The sequence below is a fragment of the Capra hircus genome, chromosome 1 (genome assembly GCF_001704415.2).
Source record: "Capra hircus breed San Clemente chromosome 1, ASM170441v1, whole genome shotgun sequence".
In the NCBI taxonomy this organism is placed as follows: Eukaryota; Metazoa; Chordata; class Mammalia; order Artiodactyla; family Bovidae; genus Capra; species Capra hircus.
This window is the reverse complement of record NC_030808.1, coordinates 68633168-68649508: the sequence shown is the minus strand read 5'-3', so window position 1 is coordinate 68649508 and position 16341 is coordinate 68633168. Positions and strand designations below refer to the sequence as shown.

General features: G+C 41.9%; 1 protein-coding gene across 5 annotated transcripts in view; it reads right to left on the bottom strand.

The window, feature by feature from the left end:
- Positions 1 to 16341, bottom strand: part of LOC102173333 (kalirin) — a 513182-nt gene that overhangs the window by 72210 nt on the left and 424631 nt on the right. For all 5 annotated transcript variants that reach the window (XM_018045796.1, XM_018045804.1, XM_018045808.1 and 2 more), the window contains exons 19-21: positions 14492 to 14606; positions 9971 to 10086; positions 9355 to 9477 (exon numbers count right to left, since the gene is read on the bottom strand). In XM_018045796.1, the coding sequence (XP_017901285.1) occupies positions 9355 to 9477; positions 9971 to 10086; positions 14492 to 14606 (354 nt within the window). The remainder of the gene's footprint in view (positions 1 to 9354; positions 9478 to 9970; positions 10087 to 14491; positions 14607 to 16341) is intronic.

The following is a 16341-nucleotide window of genomic DNA, read 5'->3' as shown; positions in this document are numbered from 1 at the left end:
GAGAGCAGTCTGAACTGATTTCTAGTAGGTGACTATGGTGGCACCGTGAGACCTGCCGCATGTCTGGCCACTGCTGATGAGATCAGAGGAAAAACCTGTCTCATGAGGGCAGCCCATCAATATGCAGCCAGTGACTTCCAAGGTGTCCTGGTCTAGGAGCTCTTACTGAACAGGGACAGGGGCAACATGCTGGGTGGATTTTCTGGGAACGTGGACCATAGAGACAGCGTTCTGGGTAGCTTGTTGGAGAGCAGAAGTGAAAGCAGAGAAGAGGAGAGAAGGGAAGCTGAATCACAGTGGTGGTGATGTTAGCCGGTGATGAGCTGACCAGGTAACACGGCTACTGGAACTGTCCTTGGTCTCAGGTGACATCCCAATTTTCACCTCCAGAGGTGAGACTATGCTACATGTCTTGTTCTTCCCATCGGGTTGAGTCACTGAGCTTATCCTGGGCTCCTGGGAAGTCCAGCTACATAGCTTCTGTCTTTATTTCCATATCCTGCCATACAATAATCTTTTCCTCTTTGTAACCTAAGCCAGTTTGAAACTCAAATCTTACCACAGAGAAAAGTAACTTATATAGACTGACAAAGCGGGGGTCAGATTGCAGAGGTGATGGCATGTTAGGTTCAGAAGTAAAGACATGACCCTGTGGACAAAGGGAGACTTTGGGGAGTATAATTCACTTGGGATTGGAAATTTGGGACTGACATCTCACTTATCTTGGGCTTCTTATGCCCCCTACTATATGTTTTGGTCTTTCATTTTGAATTCTAATTGTTACCACTGGAAAAGACAGAAGTTAAAAAAAATAAGAGTTCAACGGTTCTATTTTTCTTTTTTCTTTCTTTCTCTTCCTTCCTTTGATCAGTTAATATTATACCATCTTCCCTAATCACAGTGCCTTACTCTGAATATAGTTTGTAAAAAACCCATTTGGTGTCTTTAGCACATTTGACAAGTCTTTAAAATTTAGCCTTCTTGATATATTCTGATAAACTCATTATAAACTTCCAATTGGCCTTTCATTGCTAATCTGCCTTGTACTTATTGCTACATTTTTTGTAGGTATGGAATTATTGAGTTCCCTGTATAGGAAAACAGTTTCTTGAGGTACATCTTCATATTCATTTCATGAGAGACAGAAATTATTATTAAACATGAAAAACTAAACTTTTGAAAAATGTATGTCACATGTGAGCTATATTCATTCCTCTTAAGAAAGAAAAATGAAGTCGCTCGGTTGTGTCCAGCTCTTTGTGACCCCATGGACTATAGCCTACCAGGTTCCTCAGTCCATGGGATTTTCCAGGCAAGAGTACTGGAGTGTGTTGCCATCTCCTTCTCCAGGGGATCTTCCTAATCCAGGGATTAAACCCAGGTCTCCCAGGTTGTAGGCAGACGCTTTGCCATCTGAGCCACCAGGGAAGGCCCATTCCTCTTAAGAGTTTCAGAAACAGAAATATGCTCATCTTTTATCTGCTGCTTAGATTCTAGTTTTCTCATGACAGGTTCAGTGTTCCCTTTCCTGGCTATCTGAATTCCAAGACATAATTTAGTTCAACTAAAGCTCCAGTTGCTTTCATTATCTCTTTGTTAAGAAGAATTTAGCCAAGTTCATCTCATAGCTTCTTTCACTTTCACAGATGAAATTATCAGTTTAAAAAACTACTTTCTCAGCAATTAAGGAATCAATTCCATTCACCATTGCAACAAAAAAAATTAAATATCTAGGAATAAACTTACCTAAGGAGATGAAAGAACTGTACACAGAAGATTATAAGACACTAACGAAAGAAATCAAAGATGACATAAACAGATGGAGGGATATTCCATGTTCCTGGATAAAAGAATCAATACTGTGAAAATGACTATACTACCAAATGCAATCTACAGATTCAATGCGATCCCTATCAAATTACCAATGGGATTTGTCACAGAACTAGAACAAAAAATTTCTCAATTCATATGGAAACACAAAAGACCCAGAAGAGCCAAAGCAGTCTTGAGAAAGAAGAATGGAACTGGAGGAATCAACCTTCCTGACTTCACGTTATGCTACAAAGCTACAGTCATCAAGACAGTATGGTACTGGCACAAAAACAGAAATATAGACCAATGGAACAAGATAGAAAGCCCAGAGATAAACCCATGCACCTATGGGTACCTTATTTTTGACAAAGGAGGCAAGAATATACCATGGGGCAAAGACAGCCTCTTCACTAAATGGTGCTGGGAAAACTGGACCGCTACATGTAAAAGAATGAAATTAGAACACTTGCTAAACACCATACACAAAGATAAACTCAAAATGGATCAAAGACCTAAATGTAAGACGAGACTATAAAACTCTTAGAGGAAAACATAGGCAGAACACTTGATGACATAAATTAAAGCAAGATCCTCTATGACCCACCTCCTAGATTAATGGAAATAAAAACTAAAGTTAATAAGTAGAACCTGATTAAACTTTAAAACTTTTGCACAGCAAAGGAAACTAGAAGCAAGGTGAAAAGACAACTCTCAGAATGGGAGAAAATAATAGCAAATGAAACAACTGACAAAGGATTAATTTCCAAAATACATAAGCAGCTCAAACAACTCAATACCAGAAAAACAAACAACCCAATCAAAAAGTAGAAAAAAGACCTAAACAGACATTTCTCCAAAGAAGACATACAGATGGCTAACAAACACATGAGAAGATGCTCAACATTGCTCATTATTAGAGAAATGCAAATCAAAACTACAATGAGATATCACCTTACACCTGTCAGAGTGGCCCTCATCAAAAAGCTTACAGACAATAAATGCTGGAGAGGGTGTGGAGAAAAGGGAACACTCTTTCACTGTTGTTAGGAATGTAAATTGATACAGCCACTATGGAAGACGGTATGGAGATTCTTTAAAAAACTAGGGATAAAACCACCATACGACCCGGCAATTCCACTCCTAGGCATATACCTTGAGGAAACCAAAATTGAAAGAGACACAGGTATTCCACTGTTCATTGCAGCGATATTTACAATAGCTAGGACATGGAAGCAACCTAGATGTCCATCGACAGATAAATGGATAAAGAAGTTGTGGTATGTATATATATGTGTATACACACACACACACACACACACAATGGAATATTACTCAGCCATAAAAAGCATTTGAGTCAGTTCTGATGAGGTTAATGAACCTAGAACCTATTATACAGAGTGAAGTGAGTCAGAAAGAGAAAGATAAATACCATATTCTAACACATATATATGGAATCTAGAAAAATGGTATGGAAGAATTTATTTACAGGGCAACAATGGAGAAACAGACATAGAGACTAGACTTACGGACATGTGGAGAGGGGAGGAGAGGGTGAGATGTATGGAAAGAGTAACATGGAAACTTACATTACCATATGAAAAATAGACATCCAACGGGAATTTGCTGAATGTCTCAGGAAACTCAAACAGGGGCTCTGTATCAACCTAGAGGGGTGAGTTGGGGAGGGAGATGGGAGGGAGTTTCAAAAAGGAGGGGATATATGTATACCTATGGCTTGATTCATGTTGAGGTTTGACAGAAAACAGCAAAATTCTGTAAAGCAATTTTATCCTTCAATAAAAAATAAATTAATTAAAAAGTACTTTCTCAACATCATTACTCATTGAGAAATGTAAATAAAAACCACAATGAAATGCTACTTCATACCCTCTAGCATGGCTATATAAAGAAGACAGATGATAACCAGTGTTGGAGAGGATATGGAGAAGTCAGAACTCATATACACTGCTGGTGGGAATGGAAAATGGTGTTCATACTTTTGGAAACAGTTTGGCATTTCTTCAAAAAGTTAAATATAGAGTCATCATGTGACCCAGACATTCTACTTTCAGGTATATACCTAAGAGAATTGAAAACAAATGTTCACACCAACACCTGTACACAATGTTCAAAGCAACATCATTCACAGTAGTCAAAACTGGAAACAATTCAAATGTCTATCAACTGATGAATGGATAAACAAATGTGGCATATAGCCATACAATGGAGTATTATCCAGTCACAAAAATGGAGTTCCAATGAAGACCCGCTGCAATATGGATGAATCTTGAAAATATGTTAAGTAAAAGAAGCCAGATACTAAAGATCACATATTACATGATTTCATGATTCCAAGTTACATCACAAAGTGTCTGGAACAGGTAGATTCATAGAGATAGAAAGCAGATTAGAGGTTGTCAGGGGTTTAGAGGAGGAAAAGATACGAGTAACTATTGATGGGTATGGGGTTTATTCTGGGAGTGATGAAATATTCTGGAGCTAGATGGTGGCAATCGTTGCACAATCCTGTCAATGTATGAAAAACCACTAAATTGTAAAAAATGGAAAACAGAAGAATCTAAAGAGTTTTGCTATTAGAAAAACTGAGTTCTTCCAGATATTAAGATGATTAAGCTTTAATTATCACCATATACCTTAGCCCTTTATAAATTTTTAAATCCACAGCTGGAATATATCACTTGGATTCTTCTAACTGGCTTGACTACAATATAGCACAACAAGAAAATTTTGTTTTCCTCTTATCCTCACACAAATTCTCTTTATCTTATTTTTATTCTCACATTTTTATATTGCTATATAGAAAGTACCTTTTGATATGCAGTGTTTCTTCTACTTGATCTGTTTCTTTGGAATAGAGTATCTAATTTGACAGACTCAGTATATTCTATTGCTCAATTCAATCCTGTGGTCCATCGTATTTTCTGTCTTGTGGTTTAAGGTCAATTTGGTTTCTATTTCAAATTCACTTTATTGGTTATAAACATCAAAACCAAAGATGACTGGTTAAAAGAGGTTTGTTTCTGGTAAGTAGGACTAGGGTAGGGCTGGAGGCTATTGCCTTTCATCAGAAGATCCCCAGGTAGATTTGTTAACTTGAGATATTCTCATAACGAATAGTCCTGACAGTTGGAAATGATAGATGGGAGGATGAAATCCCATTAACAGAAATAGCTAAGAGTAAGAACAGAGAGAGAGCCAAAGTAAAAAAAACATATTAAATAGAAATTTGAGGAGGAAGGGTCATTGAAATCTACCCAGACTTTTTTTCTCTTATGTTCTCAAATATTTGTAGCCTCTCTTCAATGTGTAAGATATAGTTCAGTTCAGTTGCTTAGTCATGTCCAATTCTTTGCGACCGCATGAACCGCAGCATGCCAGGCCTCCCTGTCCATCACCAACTCCCAGAGTCTACCCAAACTGATGTCCATCGAGTTGGTGATACCATCCAACCATCTCATCCTCTGTCATCCCCTTCTCCTCCTGCCCTCAATCTTTCCCAGCATCAGGGTCTTTTCCAATGAGTCAGCTCTCCACATCAGGTGGCCTGAGTATTGGAGTTTCAGCTTCAACATCAGACCTTCCAATGAACACCCAGGACTGATCTCCTTTAGGATGGACGGGTTGGATCTCCTTGCAGTCCAAGGGACTCTCAAGAGTCTTCTCCAACACCACTGTTCAAAAGCATCAATTCTTTGGCACTCAGCTTTTTTTGAGTCCAACTCTCACATCCATACATGACCACTGGAAAAACCATAACCTTGACTAGATGGACCTTTGTTGGCAAAGTAATGTCTCTGCTTTTTAATATGCTCTCTAGGTTGGTCATAACTTTCCTTCCAAGGAGTAAGCATCTTTTAATTTCATGGCTGCAATCACCATCTGCAGTGATTTTGGAGCCCAGAAAAATAAAGGCTGACACTGTTCCCACTGTTTCCCCATCTATCTGCCATGAAGTGATGGGACCAGAGGCCATGATCTTCGTTTTCTGAATGTTGAGCTTTAAGCCAACTTTCTCACTCTCCTCTTTCACTTTCATCAAGAGGCTCTTTAGCTCCTCTTCAATTTCTGCCGTAAGGGTAGTGTCATCTGCATATCTGAGGTTATTGACATTTCTCCTGGCAATCCTGATTCCACCTTGTGCTTCATCCAGCCCAGTGTTTCTCATGATGTACTCTGCATAGAAGTTAAATAAGCAGGGTGACAATATACAGCCTTGACATACTCCTTTTCCTATTTGGAACCAGTCTGTTGTTCCATGTCCAGTTCTAACTGTTGCTTTCTGACCTGCATACAGGTTTCTCAAGAGGCAGGTCAGGTGGTCTGGTATTCCCATCTCTTTCAGAATTTTCCACAGTTTACTGTGATCCACACAGTCAAAGGCTTTGGCATAGTCAATAAAGCAGAAATTGATGTTTTTCTGGAACTCTCTTGCTTTTTCAATGATCCAGCAGATGTTGGCAATTTGATCTCTGGTTCCTCTGCCTTTTCTAAAACCAGGTTGAACATCAGGAAGTTCACGGTTCATGTATTGCTGAAGCCTGGCTTGGAGAATTTTAAGCATTACTTTACTAGCATGTGAGATGAGTGCAACTGTGTGGTAGTTTGAACATTCTTTAGCATTGCCTTTCTTTGGGATTGGAATGAAAACTGCCCTTTTCCAGTCCTGTGGCCACTGCTGAGTTTTCCAAATTTGCTGGCATATTGAGTGCAGCACTTTCACAGCGTTACCTTTCAGGATTTGAAACAGCTCAACTGGAATTCTGTCACCTCCATTAGCTTTGTCCGTAGTGATGCTTCCTAAGGCCCACTTGACTTCACATTCCAGGATGTCTGGCTCTAGGTAAGTGATCACACCATCGTGATTATCTGGGTCATGAAGATCTTTTTTGTACAGTTCTTCTGTGTATTCTTGCCACTTCTTAATATCTTCTGCTTCTGTTAAGTCCCTGCCATTGCTGTCCTTTATTGAGCCCATCTTTGCATGAAATGTTCCCTTGGTATCTCTAATTTTCTTGAAGACATCTCTAGTCTTTCCCATTCTATTGTTTTCCTCTATTTCTTTGCATTGATTGCTGAGAAAGGCTTTCTTATCTCTCCTTGCTATTCTTTGGAACTCTGCATTCAAATGGGTATATCTTTCCTTTTCTCCTTTGCTTTTCTCGTCTCTTCTTTTCACAGCTATTTGAAAGGCCTCCTCAGAAGACCATTTTGCTTTTTTGCATTTCTTTTTCTTGGGGATCGCCTTGATTCCTGTCTCCTGTACAATGTCATTAGCCTCCATCCATAGTTCATCAGGCACTCTGTCTATCAGATCTAGTCCCTTAAATCTATTTCTCACTTCCACTGTATAGTCATAAGGGATTTGATTTATGTCATACCTGAGTGGTCCAGTGGTTTTCTCCACTTTCTTCAATTTCAGTCTGAATTTGGCAATAAGGAGTTCATGATATGAGCCACAGTCAGCTCTCGGTCTTGTTTTTGCTCACTGTATAGTGCTTCTCCATCTTTGGCTGCAAAGAATATAATCAACCTGATTTCAGTGTTGACCATCTGGTGCCGCACTCGTGTGCCGTCGCAGCTTCCGCACTCATGCGCCGTTGCAGCCGCCATAAGATATAGTTAGGTAAGTGAATAAAGCATTGTTCTTGTCCTTTCAGGTCTTGCAGACTCATACAGGAGACGACACTGCATACACATTACTGGGAGAACAGGATGGTCCGTGACAGGTGTCTTAAGGGCTGTACAGACAATGGTTGCAGTCCAAGGATGGGCCAGATTGTATCCTGGCAGGTAGGCAGGATCACGGAGGAGGAGGCACTGAAGTGGAATGGCGGCATTTTTTTAAAAAGTACAAACTAGAGGAAAGGGAAGGCTAATCTAAGGAGAAAATTAGTATAGAAAAGATACAGAGGCACGAAAATAAATTATGTATTTCTTGGAGGGTAAGAAAATATATCCATTCAGCTGGAGTGTAAAATTTGCATAAATGGGTAACTGAAGATACAGCTGGGGTGCTAGGGTGACACAGATGTAGACGTTGTTGAGTGTTAGCCTGAAGGCACTGGAGAGTCATAAAAGCTCTCCAGCTGGTTGGTAATATGACCAAAGTAGTGTTTTAGGGAGGAACACCAATGAAGGACAGGATGGACTGGAAGGAAGGAAAGGCTGAAAGCAAAGAACCCAAGTAGGGTGACAACAATGTGAGTAGAAAGGAGAAAGATAGGAAGATTGTAAAGGAAGAATAAAATAAATTGACTAAATGATTCTCCATGTTTCTACTTTTGTGATGGGCAGATCCTGATCGTAGGAAGTTCTGGGTATCCGCTGTGATCCATCCTGTGTGAATAGGATCACCATGGATCTGATACTATTTAGACTACTAATGACTCATTGTTGACACTATCTGGAGAGGGGCAGATGGATGCAAAGTGGGCAATTCGAAACCATTTTTATTTGGATTTGAAAAGGGTTCTGGGCATCTGCCACATCTCTAGTGCTGTTTGTTCTAGCTGGTGTTGAAATGAATCTCTTATCTGATTGACAGCTTTTCATATTGAGTGACAAGGCCCAAAAGCTCACAAGTGTGCAGAGGAAAACTCCCCACTATCAAGAGTTCAGGGTGTAGGATTCACAAAGTGTAAAACTACTTCTGAAATATTTCAGGAATGAGACTAAGAGTCTAATTTTGTTATAGCAAATTAGAGGGAAGTTTGCCATAGCGTCAGAGGGATCTCTGGGTAAGGTAGGCATCAATATGTTCCTCCCTTGACTCCCACAAAAGCAGCTCTCATCCTGGAAGAGCATCTTCCATGTCTGGAAGTGATGCCAAAGGTGGTCCTCCGTGGCAGGGAGCCCAGGGTGAGGGACAAGGAAGCTACAAAGAGGGAACTAAGATAGATTTCCTTCCAACCCAAGGTCCTCAGATCAAATCCTGGCTAGGAAAACATGAAAACAAGATTTCCTTCTATCATAGCATTCTCCATCTCAGTGTGAATGGGGGTGTGAGGATGTGGGTACATACACCAGCATGTGTTTTGCTCCCCAGGGACCCCAGGCCAGCTCATTTCCTGGGCAAGGCCAGATGGAAATAGTTAGTTCTGGAACCTGCTTTGTGAAGCCACCCATAGCCACTGGCCCTTCTCACAAGGTGAACTTCCCAAGCCATTCAGATTTCAAGAGTATGTGGCTGATTTCATACACACAATGTGCATTTCACATGAATACATTCCTTTGTTGTATTTGGTCTAAAAGAACACAGCAGATTCCAGAACCTGGAGCACAAAGATGAGGTCCATTCAGAAGCACAGCATATAGGAGTTGAGACCCTGGGTACAGAGCTCTACCCAGCAGCTACATCTCTTTGAATGCTCAGATTTCAAAGGAGATGATTCTACCTACGTGTCCCCCCTTGGTGCTATAGTCAAGCTTTTCTGTACAGAGGCTATTCTCCCACTCACAGTGTGAAAATGGCCAGAATGGGGTGTGCTGGGTGGAAGGGGAGGGCTCCAGGATGCTTCCTACCTTGGCAGGCACCCTGAACTCCCCATATTCTTTCAGCAGTTCCTGAGTCTCCTCTGTGGTCTCCCCGGTGGAGGTATGTGTTGAGAGGTAATATTCACCTGTTTCTTGGATCCAGTCTAGTGCCTGTGGGAGGAAACAACCCACTAAGTTCTCCCAAAAGCCAGCTGTTAGTAGGAAAACATGCCATGCTCTGATGTGAACATTTGTGGTTTGGAACAATATGATGGACCCAGGAAACCCTGGCATGATTTAATCAGTACATAGCTTGGAAATTGATTTATGAAAGTGGCCTTCTCTGTTATACTTGGAAAAACCCACCAGCAAAGACAGTGTCTTGTCCATTAAACTGGGGACTCTTCTAGACCAGGTCCACTATTATCCATGAGTTAGGGCAATCTGCCCCAGCATCTCCTCCCAATTCCTGTCACCAAACTCTGAGTAGAGTGCTTGGTGAAGGTTGAATTGCTGTCAGGGCAAGCATTCTTCTTCTCACCCCCATCTCCCATCTCTCTTCTGTCTGGTGTGATGACTCTCTTTGGAACTGTCCAAGTCTTGGTCATCTAGGCCTCTGTATGGTCCTTGTCCGAGACAACTCCAGGGAAAGCTCTGAACATACCTGCTTGGCGCTTCGCTCAAACACCACGTATTGCTGACACTGGTCTAACCGCCGCTTCTTCAATGTCCAGAAGTGCAGGACACGGTTCTCCCTCTGTAAGAGCTCACTCAGGATGGCTGCAGGGCAGAGAGCAGGTGCTGGTCTCAGGAAGGCTCTGATCAAATCTGACCAGCCACGCGGGACCCACATCCTAGATGCCAGATAATTGCGCCCTTTGACTCTCCCCATAGGACTAATTCAACACCAGAAGCAAGGGGCCAAAGTCTGGTTCAGAGAGAATTTCCCAGAGGAGAGCAAGATCAGGGAGACTGGGGGAGGGCCTACTGTGAAGTTGCATCAATAAAGTGGGGGAGAGGATGTCCCCAGGGTGACTTAAAAGTGACCCTGATTTTCTTCACACCAAAGCTAGTCCTTGATGATAGGAGACCTTGGGAAGTATTGGTGCTGAAAATAATAACTAATTCAATCAGACCCTTAGAGCCTGTAGAGAGTGAATGGACTTGGGAGGAATACCAGCCACTCTTGGAGGTTCTAGGGGAGGGCCAGAGGTGAACAGGCACGAGGACTGGGGTAACTGCATGGACAACCACATCGCTTGCCACGTACTCTGCCTATACAGAGGGCTGTTCTCTTAGTACTTTAACAGCATAGCCTCAGTTTAAAAACCTCTAAATCACAGGCATAGGAAGTTGTGTTGAAATCATGTCATCATGGAATCGTGTCTCTAAGCCCAAACTCCCCTGGTGGTTGGGACTGATCGTAAGAAAAGCTAAAGCCATTCTCAATCATCTCTAATGATGGTAGGCGTGAGGATGTGCATGAGGCCATGAGCAGAGCAGAGGCTGTGGGAGGCATTTGTCCATGTCAGCTCCCTCCCTCTGCCTACTTCTCCTGTTGTTCCAGAAGCAGCTGGTTACGTGGATAGACTTCCAAAGTGTTTAATAGTTTGTTCTAAGCTTGAAGCATCAAATCTATTTTGTACTGTTTGCCTCTGACTTCCCACTAACTACATTAGATACTACAAAGATATACCAGAATGATGCTATGAAAAGTTGACACTTATTCAGTGCTCACTATATGGCAGACACGTATTTTCAGAGTACCTCATTATGCATGGACCATTATCTCCACTTTACAGACAAAGAAACTGAGGTTTAGAGAGGGTAGGCAACTGGCCCAAGGTCATTCTTATGGAAAAGGGTAGAACTTTATGACTTCTTAGCCACCTTGGGCTCCCAGGTTATTGGGACTGTAAAGCACAAGTTATGGTGCAGGGAATAGCCAATTCTGACTGCATGCTGGAACTGTTTCTTTGACTTGCTTTTTGTTTGTTTTGTTACTATAATCCATAATGGATTATAGTAATAATCCATAATCATCCATAATGGTCTGTCTCAGAGAATCCTGCCCCTCTGCCTGACTGTTAAACTACAGTGCCTTTGCTCAGAATCCTGTCCACTTGTAGATGGCAGAAAGGAAGAAATCAACACATTCCCTGGCTGAGGCTTGCCGTTATAGGAGATATTTGCAAGATTAATGACCCTTATACTTTGTTTCTTCACCTCCCCTCATCACTGATCTATAAAAGAACCCAGTATTAATACCCCAATAAGACTGTTATTTTGAGACATTAGTCTGCCATCTTCTAGGTCTACTGGCTCATGGGACAAGCAGAGCAAGCTTGGACTCAGTAACAGTGTGCTCTACACAGAGGGCACAGCCCAAATTGTAGTGCTTGTTGATTTTTGTGAACTTTTAATGCACTATGGAAGTTTAACTCTTGAAGGATAGATAGAATCTGTCTCTTCTCCCTTAGCCTGAGAACTTATATGGGTCCCTATTATTGATTTCTCTCTATATCTATGCTCTTATTATATAGCTTTTTAGTTTCTCCCCCAAAGAGACCAAGCATACTTCCTCACCTGTGACCTCACACTTGGTCATGTGACTTGTTTTGGCAAATGGGTCATTGATAGGACATAAGTAGGGGCTTGGAGTGTGCTTCTGCAATCGACCTTGCCCCTTTGGTCTCTGCTATAACCTCCCTAAGAAGTTCTCCTGGGTGACCACTGCCCCTTCAACAAGGTCCCAGAATTAATCCACATGGAGCAGACAAGAACCCATCCTGTAGTGAAGGGGCCAAGCCAGCCAGATCTGCAGTCTCAAGCAGAAGTGCATTGTTGAGCCCAGCCAAGGCAGCTGGTCCCCAGGCAATGCAGTCAATGAACAATAAATGCTTACAGTTGTGGGCCACTGAATTTCAGGGGTTGTTATATAGTAATAATTGCTCCTATAAGAAAAACTTAAAATATGAGGCACTGGCTTTGGGCCCAGGTAGCAGGTAGAAAGGAAATGGATACAGAAGAGGTTATAGGTCTCTGCTCAGGTGAAAGCTACAACTGGGCAAAGACAGTGAGAACCCGTGTTACCTTTAGTCTTTTTGTCTCCAAGTTAGAGCTTTGTTCACTGAGGTCCCTCCGTGGTGGCTGAGAGAATCAGCCCAGCTTAGGTGAATGTCCTAATGAGTTTCAGGTTCCATTTTTGCCCCTCGTGTAAGCTTTCCTGAGGGCATACCCTGCTCTGGCCCCCACCAAGATGGGGCACATCTTGCTCTCCCTGGGAGGCTGCCACTCTTGGCACACTGGGGCGGAGCTGGGGCGTGCTTGCTCTCAGCAGGTAGCTGGCCTCACTCAAGTCACATTTAGACATCAGAACACAGACCCTGAAAAATCTGCAGGAAGGGAAGGGTGACATAATGCCAGCTACCTACAGGGCCCCTCAGCTGCAAACAGGATAGCACATCTGGAAAAGGAACCCTCTTCCCTCTTCTCTGTAGGGAACTTTGATTCTTAAGTTTTAATTCTTCCTGGTGTCCTCTGATCTTGCCACCTCCCGAGCTCCTTAAGCAGAAGAGAGGCCCTTCCTAAAAGAGGTCCAAGCTTCCCACTGTCCCCTTAGCAGCTTGCCAAGCCTGTATCACTTCCCTCCCTAGCACTGGTCTCCAGGGTTGTATTGCTTTGCTGTGTCAAGATGACATTTGTTAAATTCTTCACCCACTCAAAGGCTAATTTCTGTCAGGTCCAGAGTAAGTGATTCCACCAATAATAATTTAAGCTTAATGCTGGTCAGCAAATGAACAGTTTTAAAGGTTATTGATTTTTATCCACACAACTGTAGACTTCATAGAATTCAGAGAAATATTGAAGATTATCTAGACCAGTACTTATCTAAATTTTACGTGCACAAAAATCACCTGGTTCTGGTGAGATGGAGGAGCTCTTGCCAAAAAGGAGGTTCTGATTCTGTAGGTTTAAGTGGGGCATGAGATAATGTTTCTTATAAGCTCCTGAGTGTTGTCAATGCTACTGGTCTGGGGCCCATATTTTGAGCAGCAAGAATTTACCCATCCTTCTTCATTTTTCAATAAGAAAACTGAAGTTTCTAAAGCTTAAGCAGTAAGTAATAAAACTAGGTGGCTCAATGGTAAACAAAACAAAACAAAACAAAAAACGCCCCATCTGCCAATGCAGGTAACTCAGGAGACTTGGGTTTGATTCCTGGGTTGGAAAGATCCCCTGGAGGAGGAAATGACAACTCACTTCAGGATTCTTGCCTGGAAAATCCTAGGGACAGAGGAGCTGGTAGGCTACAGTCCATGGGGTTGCAAAGAGTCAGACACGACTGAGCATGCAGCACATTGTACACTGCAATAAAACCAGGATTAGAATGCGGTTTTATGAATCTCAGTCCATGTCTCGTTCTCAGGCTGCAAGGTAACTCAGTCTTGTGCCATTCAATATGGTAGCCATGTTTGGCTATGACACTTAGAGTAATTAATAGTCAGTGGGAGTAACCAGGCACATTTCAACTGCTCAAAAGTCACATGTGACCAGTGGCTACGATACTGCACAGTGTAGATATGTAGAGATTATTTGTTATTTCTCTTAGCATTGTTCTAAACTCTAAAAGAGTCCCTTGGACTGCAAGGAGATCCAACCAATCCATCCTAAAGGAGATCAGTTCTGAGTGTTCATTGGAAGGACTGATGGTGAAGCTGAAACTCCAATACTTTGGCCACCTGATATGAAGAGCTGACTCATTTGAAAAGATCCTGATGCTGAGAAAGATTGAAGGCAGGAGCAAAAGGTGATCACAGAGGATGAGATGGTTGGATGGCATGACCGACTCAATGGACAGGAGTTTGGGTGAACTCTGGGAGATGGTGATGGACAGGGAGGCCTGGTGTGCTGCAGTCCATGGGGTCGCAAAGAGTCGGACACGACTGAATTGAACTAAACTGAAACTCTAAGATAAAACAAAATATACTTGGAGAAATTTTATAGTCATTTTTCCATTCCAAACTTTGATGCATGATGAATTGCCACTGTCCATACCATCCCACATCACACTTTTTCTTATCTAAGGAGAAGAACCAGGAAATCTGAGGTCATATGAAGACCAGGTACCAAGCTCTGGTCCATGTGGCTGGAATGGCTTCAGGTTGGCAGGGCCCACACTGACCTTTCACTTGCTGTTCGGGTCCTCGGGTGTGGCTGGCAGCACTGGGCATGCTGACGTTGTTCCTATGGATGTACTTGAGAAAGACCTCAGCATTCCGCCGTGCCAGGGTGCAGGCCTGAGAGAGACACAGTGTGAAGTCCTACACATAAGTCTCAGTCCAGAGGTGCACATGATCTAAGACACGAGAGAAGGGATGCTGGCGATGAGGCTTCTGGGTCTCTGGGTGAGCAGAGTCCTGGAGGCCAACGGGAGCAACATGGATGTTCCAGCTCTAATGGAAGAGGTTCACTTATTCTTTTAAGTGAAAAGCTTAAAAAAGAAAAGCTCCCTGTTCCTCTCCCCTTTCCCTTACAAGCGAAAAAAGAAATCAGCTACTCCTTGACTACTACATGTACTGATTCAGCATGACCACCATCACCTTTCAGGCTGATTTCCCTCTGCCACATATAAGAGTGCCTCGTATATGACCTTGGTGTAAGTCACTTTAACATTAGCTTAATTTAGACTCGAGAAAGCAAATTTAGTAATCAAACCTATTAACCACACATTCCAAATATAAATGGCAATTACCCACGTTTTAGAAACATGTTTGTCTATAAAACCCACCTCCACCTCAATAAGATTAATAAACATCCTATTGCTGGGCACAATATATCATGTAAAAGAGTAAGAGCCATTGTACCATCCCCTTAAGGCTCACAGAACAGTGGGTGGCAGAGAGGACGGGTTTGTCCCATGCTGCTGCACCGGAAGGAGGCTGGGGCCCAGCACGGGCAGGAGTCATGAGCAAGTCAGGATTAGAATCTAGGTCTACTGATAGAGCGCTTCTAGTTTCTCTCAAGACCGGAGATTTTCTGAAATTTCTTTACAAAGCAGTATTTTTCCTGTTGGTAGAAGTAATACATGCTAGTCCATTAATCTTCAGTCCACAGCTTTCAGAACTAAATTATCTCTAAACAAAATTGTTAACTTCTAAACTTTTTCATACTTAGCATCTGATTCTACAAATCATATGGTCAAAACTAAGCTTTTTTATATTTAGCATCTGATTGTACAAGTCACATGGTAAAAAATTATTTTAAATATTGATTTCACAATAACGGTTTCTGGGAGCTCTGGTAAGATTGTTCATGGTCCTACCACCCTAAGGCCCATGAATTTAACAGCTGGATAGTGGTCCAAAAGCTAAAGAATCCAAAATACATCAACTAATGTATACAGAGAGCTGGATCTTCTGTCCACTTGGCTTGTAATTCCCACAACAACAGAGTTCCTCAACTACAGTTTTGGGCACATATGGAAAACCTCAGAACATTTTTTTTTCCTTCTTCAAAGGAAACATTTAATTTTATCAAGAAATACATTTATACCTCTATTTAAAAACTTTGACATGTTCTACTTAAATTGTTTCATTTTAAACTTTATCAGAGGGAAGACTTTTAAAATCATCTTAAGCCCCATATGGAAGAATTTCTATTTAATCTTATTAGTAAGAGCTGATTACTAAGGGTCAAATGCAGGTGCAGATACTAGATAGATGGGAGGAGAGCAGCAGGAGTTCATCTTTTAAAAAGAATAAAAATAAAACTTAAAGAAGTGGTCAAGTAGAGAAAATCCCTAATGAAAGAAAAGCAGTTAATTACAGAATTGTAGAAAATCAGTGGCAACATGTTAGGGTATAAAAATTCTCTAGCGTGCTTACAGAAACCTGAAAGGAAGCAGAACATGAAAGCAAGGAATTTGAGAGTAAATGGAGCCTTTGAAAAAGTTTTCACACTGAAGGCTCTGTCAGAGAGAAGATCAAAGGCAGAAGGAAAGAGGCTTAGGAGGTCTTCCCACACCAGCTGAAA